The sequence below is a fragment of the Dama dama genome, chromosome X (assembly GCF_033118175.1).
Source record: "Dama dama isolate Ldn47 chromosome X, ASM3311817v1, whole genome shotgun sequence".
NCBI classification, from domain to species: Eukaryota; Metazoa; Chordata; class Mammalia; order Artiodactyla; family Cervidae; genus Dama; species Dama dama.
Genome location: NC_083714.1, coordinates 8,693,964 through 8,709,863, shown reverse-complemented (window position 1 = coordinate 8,709,863; position 15,900 = coordinate 8,693,964). Strand labels below are relative to the sequence as shown.

General features: G+C 47.6%; 1 protein-coding gene and 1 pseudogene across 1 annotated transcript; one reads left to right on the top strand and one right to left on the bottom strand.

Moving 5' to 3' along the window:
• Positions 1-1,300: 1,300 nt before the first annotated feature.
• LOC133052365 (mRNA decay activator protein ZFP36L2-like) lies at positions 1,301-2,869 on the bottom strand (annotated as a pseudogene).
• Positions 2,870-8,292: 5,423 nt separating this feature from the next.
• On the top strand, positions 8,293-9,297 carry PWWP4 (PWWP domain containing 4). The gene has a single exon (XM_061136939.1). The coding sequence runs from the start codon at positions 8,293-8,295 to the stop codon at positions 9,295-9,297; it is 1,005 nt and encodes a 334-aa protein (XP_060992922.1).
• The last annotated feature ends 6,603 nt before the right edge of the window (positions 9,298-15,900 follow it).

Here is a 15,900-nt window from a genome sequence, read left to right as displayed (position 1 = left end):
AAGCAAACAAAAAACATCTTTTGCTAATTTATAAAGTTGGAATGAGAAAAGCATGCCACATGTAAGCCTGATTGCAATGTGGTCATTTTTTTCTTTTAAAGTTGGATGGGCTACAACCATTATACATTCTAAGAAAAACTCATAAGATATTCCTCAAACTACTTCCACAGCATCAAGATAGATTTCTGTAAAGAAATCATGCAATCTTTCAAAATTTACGTAAACAAGGAAAGAAATTAATGAAATAAATATTACATACAATCTCTTAAATTAAGATTTTTTTTACTCATTTACAATAAAATAACCATGTGAAGTTACAAAAGGCATATATTACTGTGAAAAGAACATACACTCCACATTTTGCCGATTAATAATGGCAATCATAACTTAACATAATAAAAGAATATATATCTATTGCTTTTCATCATACTTGATAAATACAGTATGAACAAAATTTTCAATGTATACTTTTCACAAGATAATAAGTTAGATAGTTTTTTTCATATTGAGTTGTGGTGCAGTGGTGCGAATCAACTCAAAACAGCTAAAAATTCAGCAGTTATTCCCCAACAATTGCGAACTAAGCTCTGCCCAAGGCTTCCAGAAAGAGCAGACAAAATGGTTCTAAATTAAACATCCCCTAAGTGGTAGCAATGAAACCAGTAGAAACTTTGGAATGCAAGGGTTTTTTTTTTCCAGACATATATAACTTTGTTTTAAAAAAAAAAAAAAGACACCTATGGAGCTGAGGTCTACTATCAAGGCATATGCTTGGCAGAATATTGGATTCTAAAAGCTTATAGGTTTAGCAAGGCGGTGGTTGGCTGGTTTGTTTACACTGGTCTGGGACAAACAATTAGGAACTTCTCTCAAGATAAGAGTCCCAACATCTGGACTGTAACTAATGCTTTTCAAGTGAAGATATGGAATGGTGGTTGATAACTGCTCGTGCTGGGTTGATTTTTCCTAAAATCCCAAACTCATCGGAGACCTAAAAACGTTTGTTGTTTGGTTTTTTGTTCTATTCGCATCACAGCTGCTCTGTTGTGAGTCTTTTGTTCATCAATACAAAAAGTTCGTTGGCTTTTTTCCCCGCTCAACAAGAATGAAACTTCGTAATAATAATAAAAATAATAATAATAATAAAAAACAAAAAACGAAGAGGGAACCGAAAGGGGAGGGGTGGGGGCCCCTCCCGGCACTCAAGTTCGAGTCCAAGTGCTTGGCACAGCCTGCAGTCTGCTTGTGGCCGATGTTACCCCCCACACTCCTGTGCCCCCCTGCCCCTAAGCAGGGGCGCCCTCCAACACCCCCAGAACGGCCTTCCCTTCCTCCTCCTCACTGGCGCCCTCTTGCCTCAGTCGTCGGACATGGAGAGGCGGCTGAAGATGGGCAGGCGGCGACCCGGGTCAAGGCCGGGGGACTCAGAGCCGCTGAGGCTGCCCGAGCTCAGGGAGCCGCTCAAGTAGCTGTCGCGGTCCGACAGCGAGTCTGGGGGGCTGGGGGGCGCGTCGAACACCGGCGACTCGGACAGGCGGCGTGGCAGCTGGAAGCTGAAGGGCAGCGAGGGCGGCGCGGCGGCGCTGGCAGGGAGGGGCACGCTGGGCGGCTGCGCGGGGGGCACCAGGCCCTGCTGTTGCTGCTGCTGGATGCGATAGTAGGCGGCGGCAGCCACGGCGGCGAAGTTGTGAGTCTAGATGGCGAGCGGTGTGATGAGGCTGCTCAGCTCCGGGCCGAAGGCGTTGTTGGCGCAGGGCGCGCCAGGGGCGAGCAGGTCCTCGGCGCCCCCGGTGCCGTAGAGCAGCGCGGCCGCGGCCGCCGCCGCAGCAGAGGCACAGCACGTCGGGGTGCCGGAGGGCGTGGAGGCTGCCGAGGCCGAGGAGCAGGACGAAGCGGACGACGAGCAAGACGAGGCCGAGGAGCAGGAGGGCGGCGGCGGCGTGCGCGACGTGGGGCTGTCTAGCAGCAGGGACGACTCTAGGCCCCCAGGAGGCTGGTGGTGGCCCGACGGGAAGCCCGAGAAGCTGAGGCTATGGTGCAGCTTGGGCCGCGGTTCCCGCAGAAAGCCTAGGTGCAGCGCGTCGCGGGCGCTGAAGGTGCGCAAGTCCCCGGAGGCGCCCCCGGACGGCGCGGGTCGCCGCTCATCAGCGTTGTGGATGAAGTGGCAGCGCGGCCCGTAGGGGCAGAAGCCGATGGTGTGGAAGGTGCGGCACAGCTCAGTCTTGTACTTGGGGTGTCGCGTCAGGCTGCGCAGCTCGTGGAAGCCGTGCGCGAACTGGCACTTCTCGCCGTACTTGGCAGGTGCCACTCTCCTCGAAGGGTCGGCACAGCTCAGTTTTGTAGCGCGTCGAATTGATCTGGGAGCCGCCGCCCCTCTTCTGCTGTTGCTGCAAGTGCAGGAGGTGCTGGCTGGGCTCCCCATTCTCGCTGAACGAGCGGTCCCGGAATTTGTTCTCCTTGTTCAGCAGGGCGGTGCCGCCGCCCCCCGACGGCTCCTTGAGGGTGCCTTAGAAGGCCGAGCCGCAGGCCGCCGCGCTACCGTTAGCCGCGCCCGGGAACTTGGGCGAGCAACTGCCGGGGCTAGGCGCGGGGTGGGTGAGTGCGTGCAGGTTGCTGGCCGAGTGCCGTCGGAGGAAACCCGGCGTGAAGTCCGAGCTGGGGGCGGTGGCCACGGGTGTCCCCACCGCCTTCTTGTCCAGCATGTTGTTCAGATTGAGGTTGGCCAGGGATTTCTCCTTCTTGCACAAGAAGTCGATATTGTAGAAGGCGGACAGAAGTGTGGTCGACATGTTTCTTGATCCTCTAATGGTCGGAGCTGCAGACTGGGAGATCCGGAGGAGCCCTCAGGGCGGCGCGGCCGGGCCCGAGCCACGACAAGTAACGGGCGAGTGGCGAGGGAGGGACCGAAAGTTTGCTGGGGGGGCGAGAAAAGAGGGAGCGTGGGCAGCAGCGTGGACTGGTTTGAGGGTGCCCGGGAGTGTGAAGTTGGGGGGAAAGAAGAGTGAAGCTAGAGCGCTCCTCCGCGCCCCGGGGTGCCTGGCCCGCCCCACCCCCGCGCGGAGCGGATGGCAGCTCGCGGACTGGTGGAACTCCAACCTCGCCTTTTAAGTCTTTAATAGACAGTTAATCTGTGCTTTGCAAAACTGCTTATTCTTCAAGCAAATTCATAGGCAGGCCTTTTAAACAAACATAGGTCAGATATATCACTGAATTAGGTTAGGAAATTTTCATCAAACTGGTAGGAGAAGCAAATCTTCCCTCTCGCTGGCAGCCACAATGGACCCTAAGGCTGTCTGCAGCAGAATCATCAGAGTGACAAGACGTCTTACAGTGACACTCACCATTGAAGGGAGAGGGGATTTTGACTGTGCTATATGCTGGTACTTAGGAATGAACAGTGAAAGAGGAACTGTTAGCTGCTTAATTAAGTGAGTTATGAAGTACTGGCTTTGGAAAAACCTGGTTTTCATAAAATACAATGAAAGCCTAAAACCAAGGGTTGCTTACGTTGCCCCTTGAAATAACACAGTTCCGTTGAGAACAATCCCTTGGGGGCATGAAGGTCAAATAAGAAAAAGTAAGCAACTCAGGGCAAATGGTGACGCCTTTAGAGCAAAAAGAGGACGGCCCTCCATTACCAAATACCATTTTACCAGGGTCTTTGAGACATGTGTTGTTCTTACCCCAGTTCTGGCACCTTATCACTTTGATGAGAATAACAGAAGGATTGGTTCCTGAGTCAACTGGTGTATATGATTATAATGGTTAGGGTCTCTGTCTGGAATATTACTGATTTTGATCTATGTTCTCCAGATATTCAGAAGCCATGCCCCTCAAGTTACTCATAACCTAAAATAATTTGGTATATTATACTTCTGCAAGTCTGGCTACCAGACAACACGCCTCCCCAGACTGGTTTTCAGGCTTATTCTCCTGCATTCAGATCCAGGCTGGTTTTCAGGCTCATTGTCCTGAATTCTTTATACAAAATCTTTCTTATATAAAACTCGAATTGAGGACTTGGAACTTGGGAGTATTTATAACTTGGTATCAATTCCCCAATCAAGGTATGACTATGCCCCACTTCAACAGGAAACAGCTAGACAGGTTGTTGCCACATTTGCTGAAAGACTTGGGGAAGGATGAACTAGAATTGGAGGTTGAAACCCAGACACCCTAAACACAAGTTCCTCTGCCAAGTTTAAACATACTCGTGTGTTATCCTCAAGACTGAGGAGAATCAAAGAAAAGGGGAGAATTATAACAGAACACAGTGAGCTCAGCCCCTAGCACAGCAGCCGTTGCTCTGCATTATTACTCCACACCCTGTTACCAGGCAATGGGTCCTGCTCAGCCATTGGTTGGTTCACAGTGGGCCCTGCCCACTGGCAACCAACTGTCAATGAACGACAGTTAGTGGTCCTGCTCAGCCATTGGTCAGGGTCATAGTGGGTGGAGCCCACTGGCAACCAATTATCAATGAACGACAGTTAGTGGTCCTGCTCAGCCATTGGACAATGCAGCAGTGGGCACTGCCCACAAGCTACCAACTGTTAAGAAAGGATGCTTAGCGACGGGTCAGACAACAGTGGAGTGGTGGCCGGTGAAGTGGAGAGTAAGGTAAAAGGCAGATCTGGGCCTTCTCCCTGAGGCCTCCAGCTCACCTGGCCTTAGCTGGCACCCCAGAGAACAGGCTGGGGGCTGTGTCCTGTACGGCTCCAGAGCCCTCACCGAGGCCCTCCACTAGTCTTTGAGGCAAGCAGTGAACCTCTCCCCTGTCCCTATCTCCCCTGACCCTATAGCAGTGGCAGTCAGCCTGGGTTGCTGTCTGTGGGGCCTGCTGTCTCCCCCTTGGGGAGTCCTGAGGAGCCTGAGGGGCCACTTGGTTTGGGCACCTGGCTCCTTCAGTGATGACAGGTGAGGAGGGTCTGGGGACTTGGCCCCGAGGGAGCTACCAGCTGATCTCTGCCTCCTCTTAGCCAGGCCCAGGACCTTGGGACATTGCCTTTTCTTATCGGGACAGAGGATAACATTTGGTATTTATATAACATTTGGTAGAGATTTATAGGAACACCTCATCTGACCATGACCTGACCTCAAGAACAGAGGCTCTGACAACAAGAAGTTCATAACAACTAACCATGTCCCTCCCTCAACTAGTGCTTTTAAAAGGGCTTTGATGAAAGCTTTCAGTAACATTGGGGTTTACAGGGCATGAGCCACCCATCTCCTTGCATGGCCTTGTAATAAACCTTTCTCTGTTCTAAACTCCAATGTTTTGAGTATTGTTTGGCCTTGCTGTGTGTTGGGCACACGGATTTGGTGATGTTCAGTGACAATCTACCCTTGCCTCTTTTGTCATACATGAATTGACCATATGCACCGGGCTGTATTTCTGGGCTCTGTCTTTTGTTCCACTGGTCTGTGTGTCTGTTTTCATGCTAGTACCATACCTGTTTGATGACCATAGCTTTGTAGTGTCATCTGAAATCAGGGAGCCTGATTCCTGAGGCCCCTTTCTCAAGGTTGCTTTGGTGATTCAGGGTCTTTTGTGGCTGCTCCTACTAAAGCTATGTTTTCAGGGCAGATGCACTACTAAGGCTATCTGTTCAGGGCTCTGTCTTCTGTTCCACTGATCTGTGTTTCCATTTTCATGCCAGTACCATACTTGTTTGATGACCATAGCTTTGTAGTGTCGTCTGAAATCAGGGAGCCTGATTCTGAGGCTCCTTTCTCAGGGTTTCTTTGGCTATTCAACCCTTCTTTCTCAAGGTTGCTTTGGCAATTCAGGGTCTTTTGTGGCTGTTCCTACTAAACCTATGTATTCAGGGCAGATGAAGGCTCTAGCTGGTCGTCCCCACTCCTCTGAGATAGGAGGGGTGGCAGAAAGTCAGTAGCTTATCATGGAAGTATTTCAAAATGCAACAGAAGGGAGAAATGTGACTCCCACATTATAAGTGAGATTTAACTAACATTTCTGTTTCAGAGTGGCATGCATTCCAGACTTGGGGAAGGAAGCATGATGAACTAATCCTTGGTTCAGTGGCTTAAATTTCCTATCTGATTTTGCATTTTCTAGATACACTTTGGAGGTGCTTATATCCTGGGTCTGTACAGTTGATGCTGTTTGATCCCTGAGAGAATTCTGTGCACTTCAGAAGCACCAAGCAGGGCAAAGTGTCTGCCAGATGTACAGTTCGAGTCTGGGAATCAACAGATCCAGTTCCAGAACCACACCTGCCAAGATCCACATGCCCAAGGTAAGCCCTCCCCCTTTTCCTAAGCATTTCATCTGGAATCAGTTCTCTATGCACCTCTGGATTCCAAGCTCATGCTATTTAAAATAGCAATGTGCTGACACCCAATATATCTGTATGCTGATGATCACCTCTGGCTCCCCTGGGTGCACAGGCAGTGGGGCACTGGCTCCCTAGGAAAGAAAAAGTGAAACATTCTCCTGGAATTGGCCCCAAGGGATACACAAGTTACAGGATGTCCAGTGACACAAACAAGGTCCCAGTCATGATATGCCCGCCTCCCCACACAATTGCCCTTTCATGCACAGTAGTAACAAATAGGGCTTTCCTCATAGCTCAGATGGCAAAGAATCTGCCTGCAGTGCAGAAGATAAGGGTTTTATCCCTGGGTCAGGAAGATCCCCTGAAGATGGGAATGGCAACCCACTCCAGTATTCTTGCCTGGAGAATTCCATGGATTGAAGAGCCTGGTGGGCTACAGTCTTTGGGGTCACAAATAGTCGGATGGGACTGAGCGACACACACACAGTAACAAATAAGGCAAGGTGTTGTGTTTGGAGGACTTATAAAACTCCTCCAGTACATTTGGTATTTTCTCCCCATGTAACTGCCATGTCTCTAACCTCTAGGTGCATGGATAAACAGCCTTAATACTTCCTTGCTTTCTCTCTCATTAATGCTCTTTGGCCAAGCCTTCCACTTTCACAAAAGGCTTATCCCCCTCCCCCCAACCTGTCCTGACTCTTTTCTTCTTTTCCATATTCCAGTATTCTCCATTATAGGCCATTGAAAACACAACCTCAGGCATCTTTCGAAGATTGGGGCAGGAAAGCACAGGCTGCACAAGCTGTAAACTCTTTGTAGACCTAAGCAAAGGGTGTGGGCAAGCACACCATTTAAGGGAGACCTGCCGTAGCTGTGGTATGACGGCCAGACTCCTCAGCCTCAGCTAACTAATCCTTGGTGCCCTAGTTGAATCATGATGGATGCCAAGTATGTCCTATGTGTTTGGAAAGGCCGCTTTTGGCCCGCCAAGGTCTTGTCCAGACCCAGAGCCTCAGCACAACAGAAGAGAAAAAGGGTCCTTTCTCTGGAAGTTCAAATACTCTCAGTAGATGAAAAAATCAGAGTGAAAAGAACAAAGATAAAGACCCTAAAACTGTCCATGATTGAATCCATCACCACCTCACTAGCAACCCAGCCGGAGCCCAGTACCCCAGAAGAAGAGGAAATGACCTACATATGCGCTATTACAATGGCCTGGGACCTTCTGAGTAAGAATGGAAATTACACTCCAGCAAGAGTCGTGGGTGATCCAGAGTCCAAGACGCAGTCTCCAAGGAGACTGCAAAAGCAACATCGTAGAAGTCGTCAGGAGCCCATTCAGGGCCTACGGAGAAGTGTGAGGAGAAGGAAAAGCTCCAAACCACCCGTGGTACCTTCAGAGAGGGAGGATGCCCCATATGGCGACAAGTCACAGGTGTGCACACTCGTTGCCCTGATCCCAAGCAACATGCAAACAGAGTCATCTCAGAGCCCCAGGGTGCATCCAAACTTCCCATCACTTTCAGAAGATGACCATGAGAAAGAGGGCAAGGAAAAGGGGGACGCCTCAAAATTTATGTCCTTGCCCTGTACAGTGAAGGAGGTGGGTGTAAATGTTAGAGGTGGATGCATGCTTCCATCACTTACACTGGGTTTCATCCCCACTGTGCCCAAGGCTCTGGAAGAGGGGGCGCACAACACCTGCCAAAAGTCCCTGGCTGTGTATCCTGAACATGCTGCCTCCTCGGGGAATGTTGACCCTGGAGAGGGCACCTGCAACTCCGGCTCGGAAGGCTCAGCAGCATCCTCCAGTGCCCCTAACCTGAGCCTGTGTTATTCACTCCACCTAGTAAACAGAAAAAGGAAACTGCAGGCCCCAGGGTGTGAGGAAGAGTGGCAAGAATCTCAACCCTCAGCTGGCTCAAATGCTATTAAGCCCACCAGTGCCATCAAGAAGGGCGGGGGCAAGGAAGCGGGACAGCTGACAAGCATGGTGTTCCCAGGGGAGCCATGTCCCATTGAGAGAGGAATGCTGGTCTGGTTTAAGTTTCAGAATCACCCATTTTGGCCAGCCGTGGTCAAGAGTGTCAGCCCAACCCAGCAGACTGCAAGGGTGCTTTTGATTGAGGCCAACATGAACTGTGAGAAGAGTGGCATTCAAGTTCCTCTTCGAAGGTTGAAGCATCTGGATTATAATGGCAAAGAAAAGTTAATGAAGAGAGCCAGCAAAGTATACGGGGAAAGTATCAACTGGTGTTTCTCACTGATTTCCAGCTACAGAGAAGGGCTTGTTTGTGGGTATTTTGTGGGCTCTTTCCTGGACTATTATGCTGCTGACATCAGTTACCCCATGAGGAAAGCCATCCAAGAAGGGGATCTGCAGATGGATTTCCCCAAGTTGAATTATTCTGACCTGGAAGATTCTGAGGAGGAGACCTCTGTGGCTGCAAAGAGGCACTGCAAGAGAATCCTCCCTGACCGGATGAGGGCTGCTCAGGACCGAGCCAACCAGAAGCTGGTGGACTTCATCGTGAAAACAAAGGGGGCTGACTCTCATCTTATGGACATCGTCAAAGGCAGGAAAGAATCCAAGTGGCTGGAATCATTTCTGAATTCAGAGAGGTATGTGATCTGCGTTGAAACATACCTGGAGGATGACGATCAGCTGGATGTGGTGGTAAGCCATTTACGAGAAATCTACAGACACGTAGACAAGAAAGCGCTGGCTCTGACGAGAGATGACCCAGTGAGCTTCCTTCTGGAAGTTCTTCTGCCAGAAGCAATCATTTGTTCAATTGCTATAGTGGATGGATTGGACTACAAGGAGGCAGAAGCAAAGTACCTGCAAGGGCCACCTGTGCATTACCGAGAAAAAGAACTGTTTGATAAGAAAATCTTGAAGAAAGTAACAAAGAGATCAACCAAGAAGTACAAGGCTAAACTCTCCCCCTGTGCCCAACAGGGCATCAGGCAGACTTCTCAGCCACGCCATTAGCAACAATCCCCGTCTGTGTGAACTGCATGATCCTCCCACTCCACATGGCATGTAAACACCTTCTGGAAATCCAAGGCCTCAGGAACACACTTGAATTCACTCTGGATCCATCTCCAGCACCTGCGAGTGGCATGGTCATCGTCAGTTTCTTCTTCCCAAAACCCTCACACCACTAACTTTTTAAAATATTTTAAATGTCTGTACTTCCCTCTACTTGCCCAGATGTCTAGTTTTCCAGATATTTTCTCAACATGGCTTTTGACTCTACATCGTATTTTAAAGGTAGACATGCATTCTTTTATTACATGAAAAACCCCTGTATCAGATACAAAGCAGCAATCGTGTTTAAGATCTAAGGCATGTTTCTTACAGAAAAGCCACATGGGTTTCCCATTCCTCCTGTGGCACATCGGTATCCACAATTGATCGGATTCCTCCTTAAGATAAGCCCTGACTTTTCCCTGCCATGCTTATCCATTTGGAAAAAAAAACCCTGAGAGATGAAGCCAGTGACAGAGATGTTCCCTGTATACTAGCACTACCTTCCAATAGTTCTTGGAAAAGCAGTCTGAAATCCAAACAAAGTTAACAGCTGATCTGCATGTGGTCACTGTGAGGTTGAATGAAACCTCGACGTGCAGTAAGTTTTGTCAGCCCCTGCAAGAATGTTCACCCTTGGCTTCCCTGAGATTCCATTTGTGGGAGGAGCTCTTCTTCAATGACTGAATAGGTTTCCCAAATGAACAGACTCCTGGCTGTCTTCCTAAATGACAGTGACTGGATCCCCTACATGCCATTCTCTGTCCCCTTGTGGAAGATGACTACAGCTATCGTAGACTCAGGTCGGCTTGTCTAGATCTGGAGTCCAGGCTGACTGCTCAGAACCCATCCAGTTGGCATAGATTGTAGCAAAGCAGGTGCTTTGCCCTCATCGACCCATGTCCTCCCAAAAAAGGCAGTCATTTGTCCCAAACCAAGCAAGCTTGATTCTTTAACTTATTCGTCAATTAGCTCCGACAGGTTTCCAGCAGTGTAAGTGCAGACGAGTAAGTCATCCCAGGCTGCCTGAACAGTAGGTGGACCAGGAGGGTCTGGGAAGTGGGTCACAGAAAAGTCTCCATTCAGCTAAACATGGTTGCTGTCAGAATACAGTGAAAGGTAGTTTAACAGGTAAATTCTAAAGCCCATGGATTGTTATCCTAACTCGAAACAAGATTTCATTATTACTTTTTTTTTTTTTTTGGAGAGGAAGAAAAGTATTACAAAAGCCAGTTTATTTTGTAAAACCCAATGAGAAAATAAACATTAAAGATTGAACATGAACCTGAGTGTGGTTTTGTTCTTAGAAAGAATCAACTGTCACTGTCCCAGGTTCAACTCAGTTCAGTTCAGTCGCTCAGTCATATCCGACTCTTTGCAACCCCATAGACTGCAGTTCGCCAGGCTTCCCTATCTATCACCAACTCCCAGAGCTTGCTCAAACTCATGTCCATCGAGTCAGTGATGCCATACAACCATCTCATCCTCTGTCATCCCCTTCTCCTCCTGCCTTCAATCTTTCCCAGCATCAGGGTCTTTTCCAATGAGTCAGGAAAAAATTTTAGCCCCAGGTTATGGGGATAAACTTACATGGCCATGTGATTTTTTTTTTTTTAATTTGCAAAGGTGAGCTGTTTTGATTCACAATAAAACCACTGTGTCTTTCACCTCAAACTTCTGCTTCATCGCATTTCAGATAGTCCATAGTTGGAATGTCTAAATAATACTCCTCCTCCTCTAGGAGTGCAGCCTCCTCCTGGCCCACATCACCTGCATGTGCCCTTATCCGTTAGTAGCAAAGAGTCTATTATCCAATGACTTTCACCTGTGTTTCTCCTTAGCACAAACAAATACATATTTACTTATTCTTTCTCAGCCCAGGTCATTCAGTTCAGTGCTAAACCACACACAATCCACAGCCGGGGTCCTGCACACCTGGTTACCAATGGCTTGTGGTTATCTGCTACTGACCATGTCACTTGTGTATGCTTAGTCGCCCAGTTGTGTCCTACTGTTTGTGACCCCATGGACTCAAGCACACCAGACTCTTCTGTCCATCGGGATTCTCCAGGCAAGAATACTGGAGCAGGTTGCCATGCCCTCCTCCAGGGGATCTTCCCAACCTAGGGATGGAACCCAGGTCTCCCAAATTTCACACAGATTCTTTACTGTCTGAGCCACCTGGGAATTTCTAAGTCCAAGGAATTTGAATATGATGAAACACTAAAATCGTGCTGTAAAATTATATGTGGAAGCTTGGAGTTGTCATCAATTCCAAAGCTACCTGGAGATTTCAAAAGCCATCTTTCAAGACCTTAACCTTGCACATGCCCCTCCATGACCTTGATATGGCAGGTTCACTGGAGATTGCTGCCACCATTGACCTGCCAGAGTTTCAAACGTATTCCTCAGTATCACTCTGCCACTGAGATTCAAATGCAGCTTCCAGGGTCCCACCCTTGCAAGTCTGATTTGGGGATCTGGGATGAAACACTGGCATGTACATTTTCATATGCCACCTAAAGATCTGGATGCTGGAGGTGCCGGCAGCCCTGTTTCATCTGGGATCAGCCCCAGGATCAGTCAGTGTGTAGACTCCAAGGTGCACCGAGCTCACTGAGCCTCCAACTTCTAGGGTCACACTGCTCAGAGCCTCCAGACTAGCCTTTCTGCCCGAGTGGTGACTGACACCCCTTCCCATCATGCCCCCAGGCCTCCCAGCTCCTGGCCTCACCCCCATGCACAAAATGAGGTGAGCCCAGGCAATCCGAGACTGAGGCAAGACCGAGATGGGGTGGAAGCAGAGCAGGGCTTTCCATAGCTCTTCTGAGAAAACCGTAAGGCTTCTTCCTACAAGAATGCTGCAGGAGTGCTCCCTCTAGGAGGTGATGTTGGGCACACGTGGAAGGACAATCACAGCAGTGAGGAAAAGGAGCGAGAGAAGCATGCCCACCAGGGTATGGGAGAGATTGTTTCCCTGTAATCTCACGTCCTAGCTCTAGCCCAAGAGCACTTCTCATGATCTCCATTCTACTGATGAGGAACCAAAAAGGGAAGGGAATGGTGTTTATTGGGGTGAAACAGGTAATCACCAAAACAAGTCAACTGAGCAAGAGAACATGTTTGAGTGAGCCCAGGTCCATATTGAGGGCAGTCACATGGAGAAGGGTGGGCAAGAGAGGGTGCCCCTTCCCCTCAGCTGAGGGCTACGTGAGACCCCACCTGAATGGGACAGACACACTGTCCTATCCAAGCCTGCTTGCACAGCTATCAGGGAGATGTCTTTACTGTGGCCACCTCAGAGTTGCAGGAAATGGGATTCCAAAAGGTGAAGAGTATTGCTGGGGGTGACAAAGCTGATAAGTGGTGCGACTGGGCTTAGAATCCAGTCACATCAAACCCTGTACACTTAAACCAATGCTGGGCTACTGTGTTTCTAGAAGTTTCTTTCCTGTCAGAATCACTTGGAGAGCTTGTTAAAGTTCAGAGTTCTGGGCTCCACTCCAGAAGTATTGAAGAGGAAAATTTAAAACTTACACCCAGCTAGAAATAACTAAATACTCCTTCTGCTTCTGTAACTCAGCTTGCTTCTTGCAACTCAGCTTTCTCCTTGCAAAGTCACATAAGTTACGACTGTTTGGGAAAATGGAAACTTAAAACAATGCCAGGAGCTGCCTGCTTAACCATGTTTGTTTGTGTAAAGGTCAGGCACCCCCCTCCCCCACTGTGTCCTAACAACACTTGCATGAAACCCCTAGTTTAAACTAGCCTATTAACAGTCAACACTGCCACTATAATCTGATGTCATGGACCATCTATAAAACCTTTGTAACCCTTTTGTTCAGTGCTCAGAGCTGGAAGTGTTAACTCCTCTGGATCCACCGGTGTAATAAACCTGAGTTCTCCAACTCTCTAAGTGTGGTGCTTGGTTTCTCGACCATCCAACTTCTTCAACAGTATCTAGTAGAGTGGGGCCTGAGGATTTGCATTTCTGAAACTTTCCAGAGGATGCTGATGTTTTGGTTCCTAGACCTCTGCCACCTCTCACAGCCCACCCTCAGCACTGGAGCAGCAGTGCTCTCAATACTGGAGATCTAGTCCTGCTTCCATGCTTACAGACACTCCCTTCACCCCATCTAGAATGTTTCCTTCCACGGTCACCTTTGAAAAATTCTCCAGGTCCACCCATAGGAGACTGCTTTCTCTGATCTGTTCTCTATCTGCAACAATGCACTCCCACATTCTGTTGCTACTCCTTGTAACAATGACCTCATGGTTTTGTGTGTTATACTTACATTTGTCTTTATCTGTCCCCCATGCTGAGTTCTTAATTTTCCACAGGAATGGCCTTGTCCTGTTTATCTTTTTATGCCCAGCTGCAAGTAGAAGTTTACAGAAATGCTTGTTCACAAACCCATGCCTCCACACTGCTAACTTTCAGGTCCCTCCATAGCCCTGGCCTAACCACTGATTCATTCTGATCTTTTGCCATTCCTTTGACTCCCCAGGGCTGCTCCAGATTTCTTTCTACCCAGTAACACATCAGATAGGACAGGCAGAATGACTGCATCCACAAATATAAAGTTGATTAATTATAACAATGACCAGTTTCAGGATAATTAATAAATACATTTTCAGGACCCAAGAAGTATGAAGTAACACTGCACTTCTCAAAGCAAAGTCCAGGGAATCCTGGGAGTCCTTGAGACACTTTCAGCTGGAATCTACAGGATCAAATCTCTTTTCATAATGCTGCTAAGATGATTTTGCTTTTTGCACTTTTTCCCAAGGGTAAGGTGGAATTTTCCAGAAGCAACTGAAGTGTAATATTGTGGCAGACTAAAGTCAGAAACAGACATGATTTCCCAGCTCTCTCACACTAAGCCATACATCAAAGAGGGTTACAAAAATGTAAAACAATGCTGTTCTTTCCAATAAATTTCATTTGTTTTGTATAGATTTTTTTCATAAAATATGTTATTCATGTTAACATGCAATGGTTTTATCACTGTCATCTTTAAATGAATAAATAATATTTTTATTTTCTCATTTTCAATTTTAACAGTAAATATTGATATGTATAACCCACATAAACAAGAGCTCTTTGAGGTTCTCAATAAATTTTAAGAATGAAAAGGGGTCCTGAGAACAAAAAGTTTAAAGACTGATTTAATGTGATGCTCCACAATGGAATGAAGTAAAAAATTTCTCAATGTATCTTAGGTTATTAGGGTGACAGTCTTCACTCTTTTAACAGTGGTTTTATGTTTTATGTTTTTTTCCTCTTAATGATAGGACAGGTACCACAGAATTCAAATTTAGGCAGGCAAGCACAGAAGAGTTTTGTAATCCATGCAAAACATCAGATGTTTGCACTAAGTCTCTATGCTTTATCGTTTGAATTTTTCCTTTTTTGTTTTTATGTGGGAAAGGTATATGTTAATAAATGAAATGTGTGTGTGTGTGTGTATGTGTGTGTGTGTGTGAGCCCCTCAGACATGTCCAACTCTTTGCAACCCCATGGACAGTAGCCCACCAGGCTCCTCTGTCTATGGGATTTCCCAGCCAAGAATACTGGAGTGGGTTGCCATTGCCTCCTCCAGGGGATCTTCCTCACCCAGGGGTCAAACCCAGATCTCCTGTATTGGCAAGCTTGTTCTGTACCACTGAGCTACCAGGGACGATACCAACATATCCTTCAGGGGGAACTCAATTCAACCTAGCACAATAGACAATGGCACAGGTTAGAGAAATTATACAGAAAAGAAGTATGACTTAAAATCATCGAGCTGAAATCAAAGAAGCTAATTCCATATTTCAGTCTATGATAAGAGAGAGCTGAGGAGGTTATCAGGCCAAAACCTTAACTTCCTTTATTGCATCATTGCTCTTTGTCACTATGTGCTTGGAAATGGGACTTAAGAAACTGGGTCTTCTGCTCTTAAGTTTCCTGCTGGACCTCACAGGGGCCAGGAGTGCCCGCTGGGCTGGGGGAGCCAGTTCACATTCTTTTAAGTCAGTCCAGTCCTGCTTATATGATGCAGGTGGGGAGAATGATCTGGACCTACAAGTTTTAAAACCAGTTCCAATACAGTTGTGCCAAAACTCTTGGATAGGAGGAGGGATACAGAGGAAAAGAAAGAAGAAAAGTGGAGTCTTCTGAAATTCTGAAACCTTCTAAACTTGGGACCTCGAGGCCATTTAAAGATGCATCTTGCAGTGACGAAAAGCGTTGCTAGGAATGAAATTAGTTTGGTCAGTGAATTTAAGGAAGGAGATCTTGTAAAGAAGTACAAACGAGGGCAAAAACACTGCCAAATTGTTGTGGTGAGTTGAGCCAGGAAAACTGTTGGAAGTTGACCAAAGGGAGCCCAAAGACTAAGGACCACTGAGCCCAGCATCCACCACTGCATGTGGCCTCACTGACAAGGAAACCACACCCATGGGCAAGAGCTGCACTTGCCTAATCCAGCTTCATGTACCCTATAGGTACATAGAACTTCCATTGTGGCTCAGCTGGCAAAGAATCCGCCTACAATGGGGGAAACCTGGGTTTGATTCCTG

Excerpts from the sequence above, each read along its gene's own strand:
- PWWP4 (XM_061136939.1), top strand. The coding sequence starts at position 8,293 with ATGGTGTTCCCAGGGGAGCCATGTCCCATTGAGAGAGGAATGCTGGTC.